Source organism: Rhinolophus hipposideros, assembly GCF_964194185.1.
Source record: "Rhinolophus hipposideros genome assembly, chromosome: 9".
In the NCBI taxonomy this organism is placed as follows: domain Eukaryota; kingdom Metazoa; phylum Chordata; class Mammalia; order Chiroptera; family Rhinolophidae; genus Rhinolophus; species Rhinolophus hipposideros.
The window spans coordinates 30,253,353-30,272,246 of NC_138055.1; the positions used below are offsets into that span (position 1 = coordinate 30,253,353).

At 38.1% G+C, this 18,894-nt stretch overlaps 1 protein-coding gene across 1 annotated transcript in view; it reads right to left on the reverse strand.

The window, feature by feature from the left end:
• Nucleotides 1–10,267: 10,267 nt before the first annotated feature.
• SLC15A5 (solute carrier family 15 member 5) overlaps nt 10,268–18,894 on the reverse strand; it is a gene marked incomplete at both ends in the record, with an annotated part of 69,616 nt that continues 60,989 nt past the window's right edge. Inside the window, 2 exon segments of the mRNA XM_081058213.1 lie at nt 10,268–10,415; nt 14,908–15,016. Coding sequence (XP_080914339.1) covers nt 10,268–10,415; nt 14,908–15,016 — 257 coding nt within the window.

The following is an 18,894-nucleotide window of genomic DNA, read 5'->3' on the forward strand; positions in this document are numbered from 1 at the left end:
CTATTTTCCTATGTAGAGACAGTTCTAGTGGCTTCCACTTTGTCTATCCCATTATAATAATGCTCATTATATAGGTCAGGGAGTTGCTAAGTATGTCTACTCTAATTATGCATTCTGGAACTCAGAAAATAACCAGAGGATGGGTTTGGGGACCCTCTGGATCCACTGTCAGATAGGTCTGAGCTAATACTCCATAAATCCCTACTCTTATTTGTGGGCCACAGTCATGTTTTTGGTTTCCTGGAATCAGAGTCAGTTCAGAGCCAGTATCCTGTAGTCCCCAGATGGTCTGATTATTTTCACTTCCTCAATGTACAGGTACTCTGGTAAAGGCAGTAACTCCTTTTTGGAGAAGGCTGGGGGGAAATTAACAGTATAACATTTCTATAGTGCACTGAGATCCGTTCTCAAGGGGACTCCCCTTCTTTCAAATGGTTCTGAGTTTATAAACTGGCTCAAGCCTGGGAATTGATTGAAGACCTGTGACTCTGTTTTTATGATTCAGGTTAGACTTTTATTTCTTGACCTAGAACTTTTCTGCTTATGCAGCTCAAGTAAGATTCTAGCGTTTCACATTTAGGAACACCATGATCAACTAGCCAATGCCATAGGACTACATGAATCAGGATATTCTGATTGCTGCTTTGACTCTGCTGTCCATTATGGTAACCATACTCACCCTGCCTTTGGTATTTGAATGCTGCCACTTGGCCCCTGCTACCCTGGGATTTGATCACTCCCATTGCATTTAGGTTTCCCAATTCGGTGACTGCAGTCCCACTGTAAGTTTTGGCCTCCAGAGAATAGTAATTACAGAGTTCTTCAAGGATGCTGGGGCTCCCTTGCAAACTGACTTCTCATACTGTGTTTCCCTCAAAATAAGACCTAGCAGGACCATCAGCTCTAGTGCGTCTTTTGGAGCAAAAATTAATATAAGACCCGGTCTTATGTTATATAAGACCCGGTCTTATGTTATATGGGTTATATATAACCCATATCATTAAATTCTGCCTGATCCAACTTTATATTCTTTTTATCATTATTCTTTATCTTTAGTATACATACCCACACATGTTTTCTGATTTTCTGCCTATATGAATTATAAAACTCAGGTAGTTCTTCTGGAGTGTAATGTATCTCCTCATGGGTCACATGTTGTACCTCACCTTTGGAGGTCTGGTGGCACTTGAGTTTAGAAGCAAAGGTCTAGAAGCAAAGAGGGTTGTTGGGGTGGGTCCCAATGATACCCAGCATTGTCCTGTATGGCAACTGCCTCAAGGGAGTCCATAACAGTTTCCTCAAGCAGGGTGGGGCTACTCCCCAAACCTAGGTGGAAAGGTAGATACTATTATGGGTGGAGAGGCTGATTCCACTGGGTGGGGGGTTATTAGGGGAATCTTTCCTTCTGGCAAAGACTCAGAATTTAGAGGTTCAATGTCCCCAGCTTCCCACACATTGCCATCCCAACTTATAGGATTCCATTCTTTCCCAATCAATGCCCTCACTTTAATACCGTGTTTCCCTGAAAATAAGACCAGGTCTTATATTAAGTTTTCTCCAAAAGATGCATTAGGGTTTATGTTCAGGGGATGTCATCCTGAAAAATCATGCTAGGGCTTAGTTTCTGGTTAGGTCTTATTTTCGAGGAAACACGTAGTAGACACATGAGGCTAAGAGTTCAACTTGCATTGTACAACAACCAGTCACAGGATGTTTCATTTGATTTTCAACAATTTCAGCCCTGTAGCTGCAGAATATAAGGGTCTCCTTGAGGGCACACATCGAAACTCTGAAGTCATTTATGTGGTGATTAAACTGGGAAATCAAATGTTTGAGCTTGTCTTTGTTTTGCACCACTGTGTCCAACAACATTAGGAGCAACGAGTTAATGTCATTATATTTATTACCTTTTCTAAAGTATCCAAAAGTATCATATACAGAGTTACTTAGCTTCTTGGTTCTTATATGTGGTTGATTAGGCATATCTAGTGCAGATGTTTTGTGTATCTCTATTGCCAGGTCATGCCATGGACTATCAGTCCTCTCTTTGCTACTGGAAACAAACACCTTAGCATTTTTAAATCTAATCAGATTAGACAGCCAGTTCCATAAACTCAAGAACAAATTCAGAAAACTTATCCTTAACATTCTGTTCTCCAGAATCACCGAGTACCAAAATCTGTATTAGTCGAGGTTCTCCTGAGAAATAGAACCAATAAGATATGCATAGGGAGATTTATTATGAAGAATTGGCTCACATAATTATGGAGACTGAGAAGTCTGATGACCTGTTGTTTACAAGTTGGAGACTCAGGAATGCCAGTGGTGTAATTCTAGTCCAAGTTCAAAGGCCTGAGAACCCAGGGAGCAATGGTATAAATCTCAGTCTGAGGGTGGGAGGCTAATGTCCCAGCTCAGTATGTAGTAGAGAGGGAATGAATCCTCCCTCCACTTTTTGTTCTGTTCAGGCCCTTAGTGGACTGGATGATGTTCTTCCATATTAGACATTCTATTTTACTGAGTCCACTGATTCAAATGTTAATCTCATCTGGAAACATTCTCATAGACACACCTAGAAATGGTATTTAATCTGGACACTCTGTTGTTCAGTCAAGTTGACACATAAAATTAACTATCACAGTTTCTTTCTATTTTATATAATGATTATCTGTCTGAGGCTCCTCTATAACTCCATTTATAATTCAGTTATGAGTATCAAGGAAGAGGATATTTATTAATTGTATATCTGGAAAAATTCCAAATTACATGAAGTAAAGACTTGTTATAATGAATCAATAGGAACTTCTTGTTCTGATAAATGATGTTTCTGTTTCTCTAACTCTTCTAGCCCCCAAATTGAAAGAATTTAGGGTCTAGTATCAAGATGATTTGGTGATAATGTATAGAAATTTTATTTGGAGTAAAGTAGAAAAGATTGAATGGTTTTAGTTTTTCTGAAATAAGAATGAGGAATATAATATTAATTAATATATATCTGTGAATGGTTTGGGAGTATAAATGATATTCAATAAATATTGGCTGATTGAAGAGGAGGAAAACATAGAATGTGACTAATTTGTACTGACCATCTTTGTGTCTGAGGGTCTTTGCTACAGGCACTATGTATGCTGATGTATAAAGTACTGTGAAGACTATGTTCTTACCCTATTTTTCAGATGTAGAAACTAAGGCTCAGAGAGATTAAATAACACATAAATGGCTGCCCAGCTACTACCCAGTGGAGATTTAATTCAAATCCAGTCCTGTCTGATTTCAAAGCCTATATATTTCCAACCCTACTAACATTTCCAATTTACAGCAAAGAAGACCAGTGCTGAGAAGTGTTCTCTGAGTAAAAGATCGTGTGACTACATGAATTTAGAAAACTCTGTATTTAGTTAAGTTGCATTAATAGTCACTTAATTGCTTAAGTCAAAAACCTGGTGATAATCCTGACCTTTTTTTTCTTTGCCACCACCCCATCCAATCAATGTAGCTTAGTAATTAAATGTGTGGGCTTCACTGTTGGACTCTGTGAATCCTAGTTCTAATTGTGGGAAAGTGGGCAAGTAGCTTGATTTCTCTATGTCTCAGTTTTCTTGTGTACAAAAAATAAAGATAATAATTCTAAGATCATAGAGTTATTGTGAAAATTAAACAAGATGATTAAATGCACAATGGAAATTCAATAAATGGTTTCTTCCTATTACTCTTTGAATCTCTTAAGTCCTTCCTCTTTTCCCCATCCCCAGTACAGCCACCCTAAACTCAAACCTCATTGTCTTTTACCAATATCCACTTCCAGGTAGTCACCAACCTGGGCTAACTCTTATCTAGTCCTCACCAATTTATCCTTTACTTTTTTGACTGAGTGTTCTTTTTGAAACACAAATCTGTTACATTTTTCTGCTCTTGAATTTTTTGCTCCAGTCAAACAACTGTTCCCGTCAAAAGTCCAAATGACTTGCAGTTCTCAAAATACACGGTGCTATGTCACACTTTGCTATTTTGCTTATGTTACTTCCTAATGGTACCTGAAATGCTCATGCCGCTGCCTTTTGTTCATCTAACAGATATCTATTCATCTTAAAACTTAAAACGCCACAGCAACATTTCTGGTCCCAGCTGAATTTCTAGCATCTTGCTACTTCTCATAAAGAGATGGAGCCCATTTCCCCTCTCTTCAAATCTAGATAATACTTTCTCATTACCTCAGCAAATAGAATGCAGTAGAAGTGATTCTATGTAGCTGTGAGGCTAGGTCATAAGAAGCAATAGGTTTCTGCCTGGATTTCTTTTTTGGGATACTTGCCCTGCGATACCAGCCACCATACTCCAAAGAAGCCCAAAGTAGCCAGTGTAGAGAGTCAACATGAGGAAGTCCATATGGAGAGACACAGAGGCTTCTAGCCGATAGCCAGCATCAACTACTGGCTGAAATTCTCTCTCGGGGTGTGTGTGTGTGTGTGTGTGTGTGTGTGTGTGTAAACATACAGATCCACGAAAATCTCTCCCTTCATGGACCACAAATCTTCTATAACCTTGTGGTCATGTGCAGGAAATAAGTAGTAAAAGAGATGTCCTCAATGAGGCAAGAAGAGAGGAAAGTATCTTTCTAGATAGACTTAACTCGTTAATGTGAAAAATCATTTACAATTTAGCATAAATTAGAAGACAAAGCTGGAAGGATTTTTTTTCTCACCTGCTCATTTAGCCCGTGAACTTCATGGACTGTTATGCATTGAAGCTTCTTTGTAATGTAAACCCTCTCTGTGCTGCATGTGGCCATCTGAGCTAGCTGTCTGGGATGTGACTCCAGCTTCAAGAGTAATGATAAAGTTTCTAGCTCTCACTGTGGTTGTGGGAAGCGAACTGTTGTTGACGTGTTATTATTAATGAGAATTACTTCTGGACAGCTTGATCTAGAGGATAATTTATTCTCCGTTAACTTCTAATTGCAGTAAAATGGTTCATTCGCTGTCACACTTGTCCATCTTGTTTGTTCCTGTCTTTCAGGCACGGTGAGCTGCAATGAAAAAACGCAGAATTGCACAAGCTGCCCGAGAAACAAAAGTCCGCATTTCTGGAGACACCATGGAAACAGGTCAGAAAGGTTTAACTTGTGTAAGAGAGGCTTGGGAAAACGGTAAAAAGCATTCTGGCATGCTCAGAGGGATTATAATCAATTCATATGAATTGAGGCACCTACTGTGTGCAATGTATTATGCCAAAATGGGAAGTCAGTGTTTCCAGATGGCCTCTCACTGCTCTCGTTTTTGAGGCTCACACTTTCTCTTTGGCATTTCTGGTAGCTCTTTCTCTTATTTTTAAAATTTAGCATATCCTGTCTACTCTGTTTATCATTTTGCTTCAAGAGATTGCATTGGGAAAATGAAAACTGTCCAGGATGATGACATATATGCTTTTTTAGTAGTATCTTTGATGATGTTGTGTCTTCCCCCTGATTTTTGCCAAATTTCTGCCTCTCACTGATTCCATTTTCCTCCATCTTTTCTCCCTGGTAGAACTAATGCCTTGCTCTTTGCATAAATGTCATTAAATGTGCTCCTGACTTGCTGCTACCATGCTAATAGACACTTGTCATCGGCTATTGACTCATTACTGTATTTATATGAGATTTGGTCACTTGTGGTTTAGCAGGCTTAAGAAGCAACCTGATTCCCAGCCAGTAAATTGATTCAAAGTTGTCTAAGATGGATGATAGATTAGGGTTTGGGTGCTGTTATTATTTAATAGTTAGTAAGGTCTCTGAGTGGACTAGTGACAGTGTATCACCTTGGGACATGATCTTGGCTGTCAAATAGCATCCATTCTAGACAACCTTAGTGGGACAACAGCCAGAGAGTAGGGGGTGGGGACGAGGTGGGGGTAGAGTGAGAGACAGAAAGAGGAAGAGAAAGAGAGGGAAACTGAGTCATGTCATCACTATCCTTGATTATCTTTGACAATTTTACATCCATTGGAGAACAGGAAGCCTGGAGGAATTAGGGAATATCTGTGTAGATGATAAGGAAGTGGAGAACCTGGTTACCTCTGGGTCCCATCATGATCTAAAAATGATGACTGTTTTATTTGAGGAAAAGATGGCTTACGTTGTAATTTAAAAAACACTGGAAAAGTACCCATACAAAAATTCTTAAATACATACACTCCCATAGAACCTGAAATTCTGCTTTTTTAGTCATACCTTTGGGTTTAAGCAGGAAACAGTGATTATTCATGAAAGGGGAGGGAGGGGGCACAACCTGGAGATGGTGAGAATTGCTGTTATTTCAATCTAGCAATTACTGGTGGAAGGAGTCATATTCTGCTGTGTTGGGACAGAAAAAGAGTGAAATCTCTTGGGCTAAGGTATCGTCTTCTTCTGTGGAAGCCCCCTGACAATATACAAAAATCTATTGTAGACAACAGCTACACTGAGAGACAGTTATGTAGAGAGGGCTAGACGGGATTTTGTAGCCAGACTACCTGGGTCCAAATTTTCACTCTGTCGACAGTGCTTTTATAACCTTTGGAAAGTTATTAACTCTATGCTTCATGTTTTTTATCTTTAAAATGGGGTTAAGAGTTATACCTAGCTCATAGGCTTATTGTGATGATTAGATATACTAATATACCCCAAAATACTTAGAACAGTGTCTTGCACTTAGCAAGTATTACAGGATTCTTCCCAATTATTAATAATATTTTGGAAGGTAAATTTGTTTACCTCAGATTGTTCTTGTTAAAGGCAGTTTGAAATCAACAGTAGCACATTCAGGTTATTTGATGAAAACAAGAAGAAAAGGGTGTTTCTGAGCCCGAGATGGCCCTCGTCCAGCCCCAGCTATGATCAGTCTGGGTGCTGTTTTCAGGGGGGTGTTTCTGACAGCTTAAGTTCCACAGGATGACAGTGCGTAGCCTCACAGAGGAAACTGACGGAGGGGAAGAAATGTTAGAAAAATGCTTGTTTCTTGTTAACCATTTTGTCAGAGTCTCTGACCCCAATTGGGCTTTCCTCTTATTCTTGTTCCCTATCGGATGATATGGAAAGCATTTTGCCTAAGTGGTTGGGGATGATCCAGTTAGTGACATTTTGAGTGACGTTTGTAGAAGGAGCTGGCACTTTAGCGACAGACCAAGGTTCAAGTCCTGTCTGTGACATCTACTGTCTCTGTGACTCTTGATACATCGGTACTGTCTGGAGCTGCAATTTTCTCATTTACAAAATGGGCATGCCAAACTGTGCCTACCTCCCAGAAGGGTGGCACTAATCAAATGTGATGATATGTGTGACAGCAACTTGTAAACGGTGAAAGGTGACATAGACATGAGTGGTTATTAATAGTGGTTCCTCTAATTTCCCTGTTCTCTACACGCAGACCTGACTTAGCAGAGCCTGTGTGCTATCATCGCTTGGCTGTTAGTTTTATTTGAAGGCTTTACTCCTAAGCTGGTGACCGGTCGTTATCTCTGGCTTCTCTCACAGTGGAAATGGTATACGCTCATTGCTGGACTGTCTGGGGTACTGACACCGACGCTCTGTTCTCATAAAATAAGGAATCCTGATAATGTTCAGAAGGGGTGATTCTCCCTCCTTCAATTTGTAAATTACACAATATTAACAGAAAACTTTTTGGAACGATGAGCTGTTTTTTTTGGTGATGCTGTTAATCTGATAGTCGATAAAACACTTTCAGGAACCAAGAGAATTAGAGGGTGGCCAGGGCGGAAAGAATGCTATAAATCAAGATTACCTGAAGGGGAGATGAGAGATAAGGGATTAAGCCAAGTAAAGAGATAAGGGGAAATATCTAAGAGCTTGGACAAATTTAACCAATTTCCAGGAGCAGATTTCCAAGCACTGTTAAAAACATCACTCTGATGACAACATTTTCACTAGCAAATTCATATAATAAGAATATGGTTTTCTTAATTTTGTACACGGGTTCAGTGTAGTGACTTTTTGGCTGCATTGGATTGAAGTGTTACAGGAAAAAAAGAGGCAAGAGATGTCCCTGGCCGTTGTAAATAGAATCAGGTGGGGTCAGACCTGTGCTCGCCGCGTCACGGAGGACATTCTCACACAACTTGCCTTTCAGGTCTTGGTCATGGACAGAAATAGAGCACAGAAGGTGCTTATTAGGAAAGACTTCATTTTCCCCATCTTTCACAACTAACAAATGGAGCAACTGAGTGGCTGGATATAGGCCCTTGGCACCAAGTGACTGGGAATAAATGGAGCACTGCAGGGACGCAGAACTTTGCCTGCCATTAAGCATAATACTGGGGAAGTGCAGTACAGACCCAGCAGGCTTCTGCAAACAACGCATCCCTTTGAGTTAATTGGTGTTATATAGAAGCTGAAATGCTCCGCTTATTTACAAAGCTACGGATTTATGTAAAGCAAAACCAATTACACTTAATGCCTAAACTATTCCAGGTGCTCAATGATAATGTTGCTAGGCACTAGAGAAGCAACTGCTGTGTGAATGCATCCTGTTCCGAGTGGAAGCTTGTGTAGTTACTTAGTTACTGCAATTTAGCTAATCATGAGTGTCAACCTCAGTGTGAGAAGTCTAAGCTCTTTTGGTGTTTGCTTTGGGTCAACTTTATAATTCTGTAGATCTCTTCATCTGTAAGGACACGTGAATGAGAAGCTTTTTCTATTATGCTGTAGAAATAAGGAGAGGAACGCACATTGTTTTGGAAAAAAAAAAAAACCAGCAACAAAATAAGACAGACCTTTTTTCCAATGGTGAGACAGACTGTTAGAGCTTCTCATGTGTACTGAGGTGAGGTGTTTAAAGGTTCCTTGATCTTTTGGGTGTTCATTAAACTCAAATTGCAAACTTGGCATTTAACCTTTTGCAGCAAAGAACGTGTCTAAGGTATATCAGGGGTTGGCCTTACTGTTTTGTCAGAGAACAAATGTTGAAAAAAAGGATTTGAAAAAGTTACAGGGCAAGAAATAATGTCTGTAAGAGCTAGTCTTTTTACTTGTCCTCAAAACAAGCAAACAAGAACAACAAAAAAATTAGTTTGAGTAAGAGAAACACCTGGTACTTTACAGCTGCTCTTTAGCAATTAAAAATGCATATCATACCTAATCAAGGTGACTACATCTTTTATTCTACAGATCTAAAATGATTTAGGTATACACAAGGGAGTTGCTTAATTGCAGAATCATTTGCAATCAGCTGATAAACCCACCTATCCTATCCAGCAGGAACTGTCCTGGAAAGCAGTTGTGTTCAAATTTTAGGGAACTTAAGAATATTCTGGATGTGTTTGTTAAGGCCACTGATTGCTGAAAAAAGATTTGGGTAAAGGCTGCAACCAAACTTTCACACGCACTGCTACAAAGATACAGAACATTAGTTTCATTTGACGAGTGTGTGTGTGTGTGTGTGTGTGTGTGTGTGTGTGTGTGTGTGTTTTAACATTTCTTTGTTTATATAGGAAGAATCTCTTTCGGAAGACAGTTTTCTCAGTGTGTATGAATTGGTAGCAGTGGTGACCCAAAGATGTCACTTGGGTTAGGGAATCCCTTTAAGCATCTCCATTTGATTTGACCTCTTGCCCTCCTCTCAGCATTCATTTAATCTTCCTTGCTTTTCTTCATTCCTTTCATCTCCATAATTCCATAATTTACAATGCTTATACACTTTCTTCAGTACGTGGGTATTCTCTCCTTGGTAAGGTCCTCTATTTTAGTAGCATTGCTTTTTAATTCTGAGAAAATTTCCTCAGTTCATATCTTGATAATGTAATGTCAAGATCAAATATAGTAAAATCATGCGTAGATTTATTATTTGTTCAGAATAGATAGTATATGATCACAATGCCTGGCATATAATAAGTGCTCAATAAATAACCTTAAAAGGAAGAATATAACCTACGGTTATTTTGATTCTAATGGCACACTAAAACTTCAGAAGATATCATGTACGTTGCTTTCAATAGCTGAACCATTGTAAAAAGTTGTAAACAATTGTGATGCTTAGGAAACTGTCACTTGTCACAGAGTAATCACCTAGACTTTGAAATTGCCTTATTAACTCTAATGTATTGATTCTAATGTGTAACATATTAATGCAAAAGCATAATAGTTTACTAGGGGAGTCAGAATTTGTAAGTAAAGTATACAGACAGTATTCATAAAGCCACTCCCATACATATTAGCTCCAACTAAAATGCATCGAATATTCAGCTGGAGAAAACAATGAATACTTTGCTCATAAGACAGGAGGAATCAAATATAGTTTCATAGGGTTGTCTCCCAAAAATCAATACTCGGAGAAAATTCCTGCGTACTGCCATAAAATTTCAGCGACTTTTCACGGAGGAGAAGTGTTTCTTCAAGATTACTTCCACTGATGTTCTGGGCATTAAAATGATTTAGATTACAATATCTAAAAAAGAAAGAAAGAAAGCTTTTTTTTAGGACCAGATGTAGATGACTTGATAAATCATTTGCTTTCCTCCTGTGCTTGTCTACCTTTTATTATGGGCCCATAGATACTGGCACAACAGTGATGATTATTTAAGAGCACCCCTCACCAGAACAGTCTTTATAACACAACAAAAGGAGTTTTAGTGCATATGACGGTGTCTCATAAGGACCTTTAGATGGCGCGCTTTTACAACCTGCAATGTGTCGGACAGCCAGAGACTGAAGTCTGAAACCCTATCAACTTTACAGATTTCATGACGGCTAAGACTCCTGAAAGGTTTATCAGACACACTAGGGATTTGTAAATTTGGTACTGAGATTATGTGGAAAACAACATTGTCAAAGAAGAAATCCAGGCATATATTTCTAGAATGTGTACCGTCCACCCCGACCCAAGAACTTCCTGGCTTTCCTGAATATCTTCTAAGTGGCAGGCACCAACCATGTTAGGGCACTAGATATACTGAATTATCACTACAATCCCGGAAGGATGAACTCATGCCATTTCACTGAAGTTCTGAGAGGTTAGATGACTTGCTTCGAGTTCATATGAGTAGTAAGTAGTTAGCAGAGGCTGGGTTTGGAATCAGAATCTCTTGCTACTCGGAATCCTGGCCTTTTCCCTCTACGGCATGCTGCCTCTGAAGACAAAATATTTTCTTAAACACTTTTGAGTACGCTCCAGGAGGGTAGGAATTTCGGACTGGTTTATTCACTGCTGTATTCCTAGTGCTTTGGCCCATGTGTGGTACATAGCTGACGTCCAGTATAGATTTGCTGACTGAACAAATGAATATGGGTTGTAAGCTCAGTTTTATCAAATACATATAAGTCTCTCGGGTCGTACATCTATTGTTGACTTGTGAAGCTTTCTAAATCTAATTTTCCTTTCTTTCCCTTCTCAATATATTGCTAAAAAATAACTGTACGAGAAGAATATACGTGAATAACTGGTCATTGGTCTCAGACTTATGTCACTTTCAATAATTGTTGCAGGGTATGCCCAAAAGATTATCATTGACAAAATAAGTATAATGATAGATACCAATTTTATAAGATGTGTTTTACAACATGGGAGGAACAGTAGGGTTATGAAAACAGACATCCATTTGCCACCTCCTCCCAGAAACATCCACAATGTCTTATTTTAGCATCCAGTATGGTATATGTGTTTATATTACACACTATAGAGGTTTTATCTAATACTTTTCAGCAAGAAAAAGACCTTTCTTCTGTCTACTTCCTTCACCTACCTCCTGTAGAACCTCAGGTACGACATTTCACCATTGCCCTTTTCAGATTTGATTGAGGACTCTAATGCAGAGTCAAGGGGCTGTTTTTGTTTTGTTTTGTTTGTGCAAATGAAAGGTAAGTCTGGCCTGATGTTCATGGATCATTCCTAACTGTACCCAGTTACATGATATCCCAGTAACCCTGACAGGGTCCATTCGGTTCTAGGACTTCCACCAGGATTACATCACTCTAATATAACTTGGTGGTGGGGTACTCTCCTGTGCTAACATAGATTTAATGCCACCTGTATATCGGTGAGGATGCTGTTTCATAATTAATCCACTGTCCTCAAAATCTTGGGGACAAGAATAACTTGGGACTTCCCTGTTCTTGATAGATTAGCCACTGTTATCTGGCTCTAAACACCTTTGGACTTGGTAAAAATTGGATTGTGGTTGGATGTGTATTGTCATCAAACACTATCTGACTCCTAAGTAATATGTTTCAATAATACTGTCCCTGGGACACCTGTATTTTCTCCTATTTCATCTCATACTTATTGTTTATTAGTGTTTGACAATAATAATCAGTATAGAAATAAATCAGAATCATATACTCCTCACTGCAGACACGGATCTTCCTGCCCTAAATTGTATACACCTTCTTGTTTCACTCTTCTGGCTTGGCCCGTACTGTCCCAGTGGGCAATGTGTGCCATGGCTCTAATGTAGTTGGTTCTAGCTGCTTAATCTCTGCAGGGAAATTTTCCAGACTATCCTTTCTTCTGATAGGTGGCATCCATTCTTTTCTTGTGGAGTGGCCGATTAACAGGTGAGGGTGGGTATAGTGACTTTAACTGAAGAGACTGGTTTTCTCCCTACCCACTAGAATTAAGGTGTTGTCAGAGAGCAGGTAGCGGGCTCCTTTATGGCAATTAGTAGCAGCAGCATATAGGAGAAAGTGTATTGGCTTTAGAGAATGTGTGAACTCATGCTATGTACTTATCTAGATTCTTTAGTTTTCTTAAGTACAGTGATAGTATCTATGTAACAGGGAGGGGGTAGAGATTACACGAGGGTATTTGTATGTGTCCACCATTCTGCCCAAGACACAGAAGTGCTAAGCACATGGAACATTTATTTTTTCCCTTCCTGCTTGTTTCATCCTCTTTCTCTCCCTCTTTTTCTCTTACCTCAAAAAGTATCCAGAAAAAGAGAAAAGAGTAGACAGGAGATGGAGATTTACTAAAAATCAGATTTATTTCTAAATAAACCCTATAATAGTACTTAGCCCCTTCTCATCTTTGGTTTCTCCAATCTCTGGTGCTTTGTATATTTTATTCTTGCCTCCTTCTCTGCATCCCACTCTACCATCTCCCATTTCTTTATAGTAACGTATTTGCCTGACAATCACCAAAAAAGAATCACCCTTAAATATTTTCATTCGAGCACTAGATGTTAGCTCCATGTAGACTAGTAGTTTGCTTTCTTCAATTCTATTTCTCTAGTGCCTGGAACAATGCTTAGTGTGTTGATGGAATGAATGGATGAATGAAGAAAGGAGTGAATAAATCTCTGAGATAATAGATTCTGGTTCCAGTGCCAGTTCTACCTGAACTTAGCTCGTAATGGTCGTCATCTTGGCCACACCTCAGCCTGAATCTAGAAGAAGAATAAAAAGGTAGAAGGAGGGAACATAAAGCAAGATCTGAGGGCATTATTATTATTATTGCTAACATTTTTGAGCATTTACTCATCCTAACAACAACTTTATGGCACAATACTATTCTTACAGTTTTTATCTTACAAATGAAGAAACTGAGGCTGAGCAAGGTTAGACAGCACACTGACGTGTGTGACGTTCCATTGTGAAACTGAATTCAACTGGGCTTACTTTAGAGATGGCCATTTAAACTACTGCATGAAAGACAGGGTCAAATCTTACCCTGGGAGAAAAAGTGAAACTTGAGAAACAGTACAAATTTGTGAGTATTGGCAAAAGGGCACCACTTATGTGTTTGGAGGCAATGAACGGAGTGGGGAGAGGCCCTGCCGTCAGCCTCAGTTTCTGTTGTTGACTCTGTTTTGCTACAAAGCTGAGGACATCCTAGTTGGATTCTTCTGCAAGAGTCTGATTTTCTAATTTGGTTTTCAATAGAAGAATGAGATAAACATTTCAGGGAAATTATACATTGTGGAGGGTCAATTATATCATTTGCACATTTTAGAAGGTAAGAAATTTTATAGTTCAGATAACCATTAAGACTTTTGATTCTGTCGTTAATTCTGCCTCTCTCATACTAGATCATAAGCTTCATGAGAGCAGGAGCGTAGGTGTCGCAATACATTATTGTCTGACTGAGTTTATATCCTTCTGGTTGACTGCAGTACTATCACATGACTGATGTTCCAAAAGAAATTTATTAGCTGAATAAAAGAATGATTTAGGCAAAGGAGAAGTGGCAATGGATGTGACAAATACAACTAAATTGATAAATGAATGGAGGGAAGTGAGGAAAATGAAGATCTGCTTCATTCCCACTATGTGGCCGATCTCATGCTTGTCCCTTTATCAAAGTTCATCTCTCTACAGCCCACAAGTGGTTAGTATTATTGTCTTTATTTTTATGTGTGTGAAAATAGAGGCTCAGAGAGGTTAGACAGTTTGCTCAAAAGCACACAGCCATCCAGTATATGTCAGTGAGAGAGAAAGGTGTACTGCAATGGATGAATGGTAGATAAAACATACTAAGTCACTGAATGGTCTCAGGTGACTGGCTAAATCATTTTGCCCAGCTTGTTATTGACCTTGAAATGGTCACTGCTGATTTAAAGGCCTGAATGGAATCCAAATCTGAAGCATCATTAGATTTCTAGCTATTTGTTTAATGATATTTGCTTTTAGTGATAATGATTCATTCATTCTTATTACCAATATGGTTATTTCTAAGTCTAAAGTGGTACTAAAGAGTGGAGAAAAAAAAAAAGTCTTCCTTTAGAACGTGATTTAGAATCAAGTAAAGCACTGTTTTATTATAAGGATCTATGAAAAAAGTGAAGCCTAAATTGAAATTTCTTGCTCTGAATAATCTGTTAAATTTCTCTCATATGCTAATTTGTCCAGTCATGGCATACAGGATTCCCATTGTCTCTGTGATGGTTCTGAGATCAGTATTTCATGAACTCAGGAATTGTTCCTCCCACCACACACATACTGACCTTTGTGAAATACTCCAGAATCCCAGGACGTTCAACAATGTTAATGATGCCAAGAAAAAGAAGAAGCTTTCTAAATTGCCTTTGTTTAATGTGTTTGGAAACCAATTGCCTGTTTGGAACAAATGTAATTGTTATTCAACTGCAGAGTTGTAAGTTTCTGTGAATATTTTATCATTCCACATTTCATAGAGCTTTATTCGCTTCAGTAATATCTACAAAGCAAAAAGCTCATCTGAAACTCATTGTCAAAATTCATTTAATTCTGTAAATAACAGTAAAATGACAAGGAAAGCACCCCAAATATTTTGAAGGTCAGAAAAACAATTTGCACAACACAATATAGGCGTCAGAAGAAGTGGACTGTAAAAGTAACCCTGATTATCCTATTAATTTGCAGGAAACATGTTTGTCTTATTCATTTTTCTATTTCTAGTATCTAGCACAGTGCCTGGCATGTAGGGACTGTTTAGTAAATATACATCGAATGAATGAAAAATACTTGCCATGACCAAGTAGTCTGTTGCATATGCTAATTGTAAGGTTAGTGAGATACTATGTGTGGAGGCCAGACATTATTTTGACGACTTAAATAAATCCAGTGTTACCTTATTATATACCAAAGACCCTATTTGTCAAATTCCTTGCAATCTTTGGTTGACGTGAAGATAGTCTTCTCAACTGAGGAACAATACCTTTAGTTTAATTCTTCTAAAAATAAGTTATCCCCACTTTCTTCTGATGTGGACCTGGTATGTATAAAACTACTAGTGAGTATATATAAAACTACTTAGGATTCAAGGTAATTGGTTTTATTTTGCTTCTAAATTTGACTAGTGTTTTGGATCTGTGCTGCAACTCTTTCCTCTTTCCGTACCCAAATATATATCTATGCATATGTATGATTATATGTATATGTGTATGTATATATCTATCTCTATTTCCACACACCCTCAATTTTTTTTCAGTGAGTTTTGAGATATTATTTAGTACATTATATGAAATATATATGCGACACTTATTTTTATGTAACTTTTAAAACAGCAATGGGATGGTATTAACAAATATATTATAGATATATAGTATTATAGAATGTTTAAAAGATTGCTTAAAAGGCAAAAATCTCTCTTCACAGAGAGAACTTAAATTCAATTGCAGTTCTGAATGGGCAGAATATTTCCAAAAAATGTTATGCATTATGAGAACAGAAATTGATCATCTTTTAACAGCCAGATGCCGAAGTTTTTGGCATTTTTTTATTTTTTATAGGAGCAGCTCCTACAGTGGGTTATGAAGAGGGGTGTGGGATCAGCACAGTCTATGTGCTAATAGGCTTGATTTTCAGTGCCATCTTTGGCACGTGGGCTGTGGTTGCTTCCTGAACTAGAAAATGGTTCTTGGCCTCTCCCTTGACAGTGCATACTTTGAAATGGGATTTGAATTAAATGCTCTGTTCAAGGTTGATAGTCAGCAAGTGCATGAGTATGACAGCTGTGATTAATTGTGCCACTTCCCATTTAAAGCTGTTTCTCCTCTGTCATTTAACTTCTCAATGACTATTATTATGGATCAACCATGAAAATTAGCTTGTGTCCATTATAGTCTTGGACCTATAAATGAAATGTGGTATTGAGTTTAAAGCTATTTTGTAACTTCTACTTCCCCATTTTATTAATTTGTGTTCCATTACAATAGAAATTTATGGTTTTATTGCTATATTGACGTGATGCCTTCATCTGATATTTAGGAGCAGTTTCACTGAATGTTTCCCTCTGTGTCTGGCTATTGGATCTTTTGTAGCCCTCTTAGTGTGTGTGTGTGTGTGTGTGTGTGTGTGTGTGTGTGTGTGTGTGTGTGTGTATGTAAACGAAACGTTGGATTATATGTGAATGAGAGTATTTGGGGTGAAAGTCAAGGTAAGGTGAGATAACATCACACGTATTTTCAGGAAAAACTAAACCATCCTGCTAAATCTATTCAAACAGTCCTATTTTCTTATTTCTATTGAATTAATATCCCAATCATATTTCTGCCCTTTTCATTTCACATCAGCACTTTGCATGTCATCTGATTATCCCATTTTATCACCATGTTTCTCTGGCTAGAGTATGGAGTTTGCACAGGGTATGTGGAGCTTCAGAATTAACATGACATTAATTCTTCTTGCAGCATGAATTTTGGTCCATAATAAGTAATTGAAAAGACTGTCTTTATATTATAACAAAGTCAGATGAGGGAGAAGAATCTAAATTGTGTAAGATCTGTAAAGGTAAAACATAATATTTCTGAGGAATTGTGCAATGACAGCAAATACCAGTCTGTCAGGAGATAGCACCAGAACCTCCGGGGCATGCCAGTGTGCTTGTGTCTGTCACTGGGGGTAGTGTGGTGGGCACAGATGAGACGCACTGTGACTTGGTATTATGGGCCTGTGGGCTGACAGAAGGATGTCTTACTAGAATAGAAAGGTTAGAGAAAGGCAATGGAAATTCATGAGTAACACAAAACATTTTGTGAGTGGAGTTATTTAAAAAATACAATGAAAGATCACCAGATCACCTATTCAAACTCCCAATAGCACTCTTATAGTCCCTCTTAAATATCATTTTTAGAGTTCAGCTTTCTTCCTAATGCTGGGCTTCCTTCTAGCCCTGTAGTTTTGCCTTATTTAGCTATAATTTAACATTCTCTGTGTAGCTAATTTATATAGTGAACTTCATGGTAAAATCATCACCTGTATTGATGGCATGGAACAAACACTAACATCAAGTTGGAATGAGAGATTCTTTAAGAAACTTAAAATTTGCTTTATTTATGTAGAGATTATCTGTCTATGCAAAGAGATAGCATTGGGTATAGAATAAGATAGAAAGACCATGGGCTTTGGAGTCAGAAGACTTTTGACGTTAAACATTGTTTCTAAGAGCTTCGTTGTTGGACATTTGCCCAATTGGACCACTTTAGCCTCGATTTCTCTGCTCTAAAATGACAACAGCACCTCTGTCACTGAGCTGTTATGGGAAGTAAAAGAGATAAAAATGTGAACAGTTGAACACAGAGGAGGTACTCCATAAACATGCGATTATCCCCTCCCCATCTCTACTTTTGTGGTAGCTCATACAAAATCACATAGCCTAAGCTAGATCTTGGTCGCATTTCCTCAGATATTTCTTCATATTCTGTGTGCCTTTTTTTTTTTTTTTTATCATTATCCCAGGACTGGTTGTAAAATGTTCGATTTAACATTGCCAGTTGACTCAGCTCTTAGGTACTATAACTTTATTTTAGTAGCTTATAAACTTTTATTGTCATAATTCACATTTGTGCCATTTTTCATCTGATACTTCTAGTAGCTGATTGAAATCAGGAGCATCCTTGCAAAAGGAGATAAAGAGAACGTTTTAGCCCTAGAATAGAACTAACTCAACTTCTCCAGCTCTCAGCTTGGGTGGATAAAAAGGTTAACATGAGAAAAAAATGTGCCATGTAAAGAGCCTGGACCATTTGTTAATACTCCCAGTAAGTCCTAGTTAAATAATAGTACAACCAGCTAGTTAGTAATGAGTGTGAGACCACTGAGATAATGTAAACTCACAAAGTATTTGGACTTGTTCAAAACTCCCCCAAATGTTTCTTGTTCAGCTAGATTTATTTGTTCATTTGAAAATCCTTTAAGAAATTTGCATGTACCAGGAATGGACACTCCACATTGTTCAAGAAAAGGAACTCATAGTTTAGTAGGAGAGACATGCAAACAGGTAATTATCTATAGACCTTATAGATACTAAATAAAATATTTCTATTTATCTTAAATTGTAGTGATCATTTTAGAAACAAAAGGACAATCAAATTATCTAGATTAGTTCTTGTGTTTTACAGATTAAAGAGTGAAGGCACAGAGAGGTAAAGCGAAGCATTGCTCGGTACGACACTCATCTTCTTACTGTAACAATAACCGCACTACTGCTATAGCCCCCACTAATGCTAACG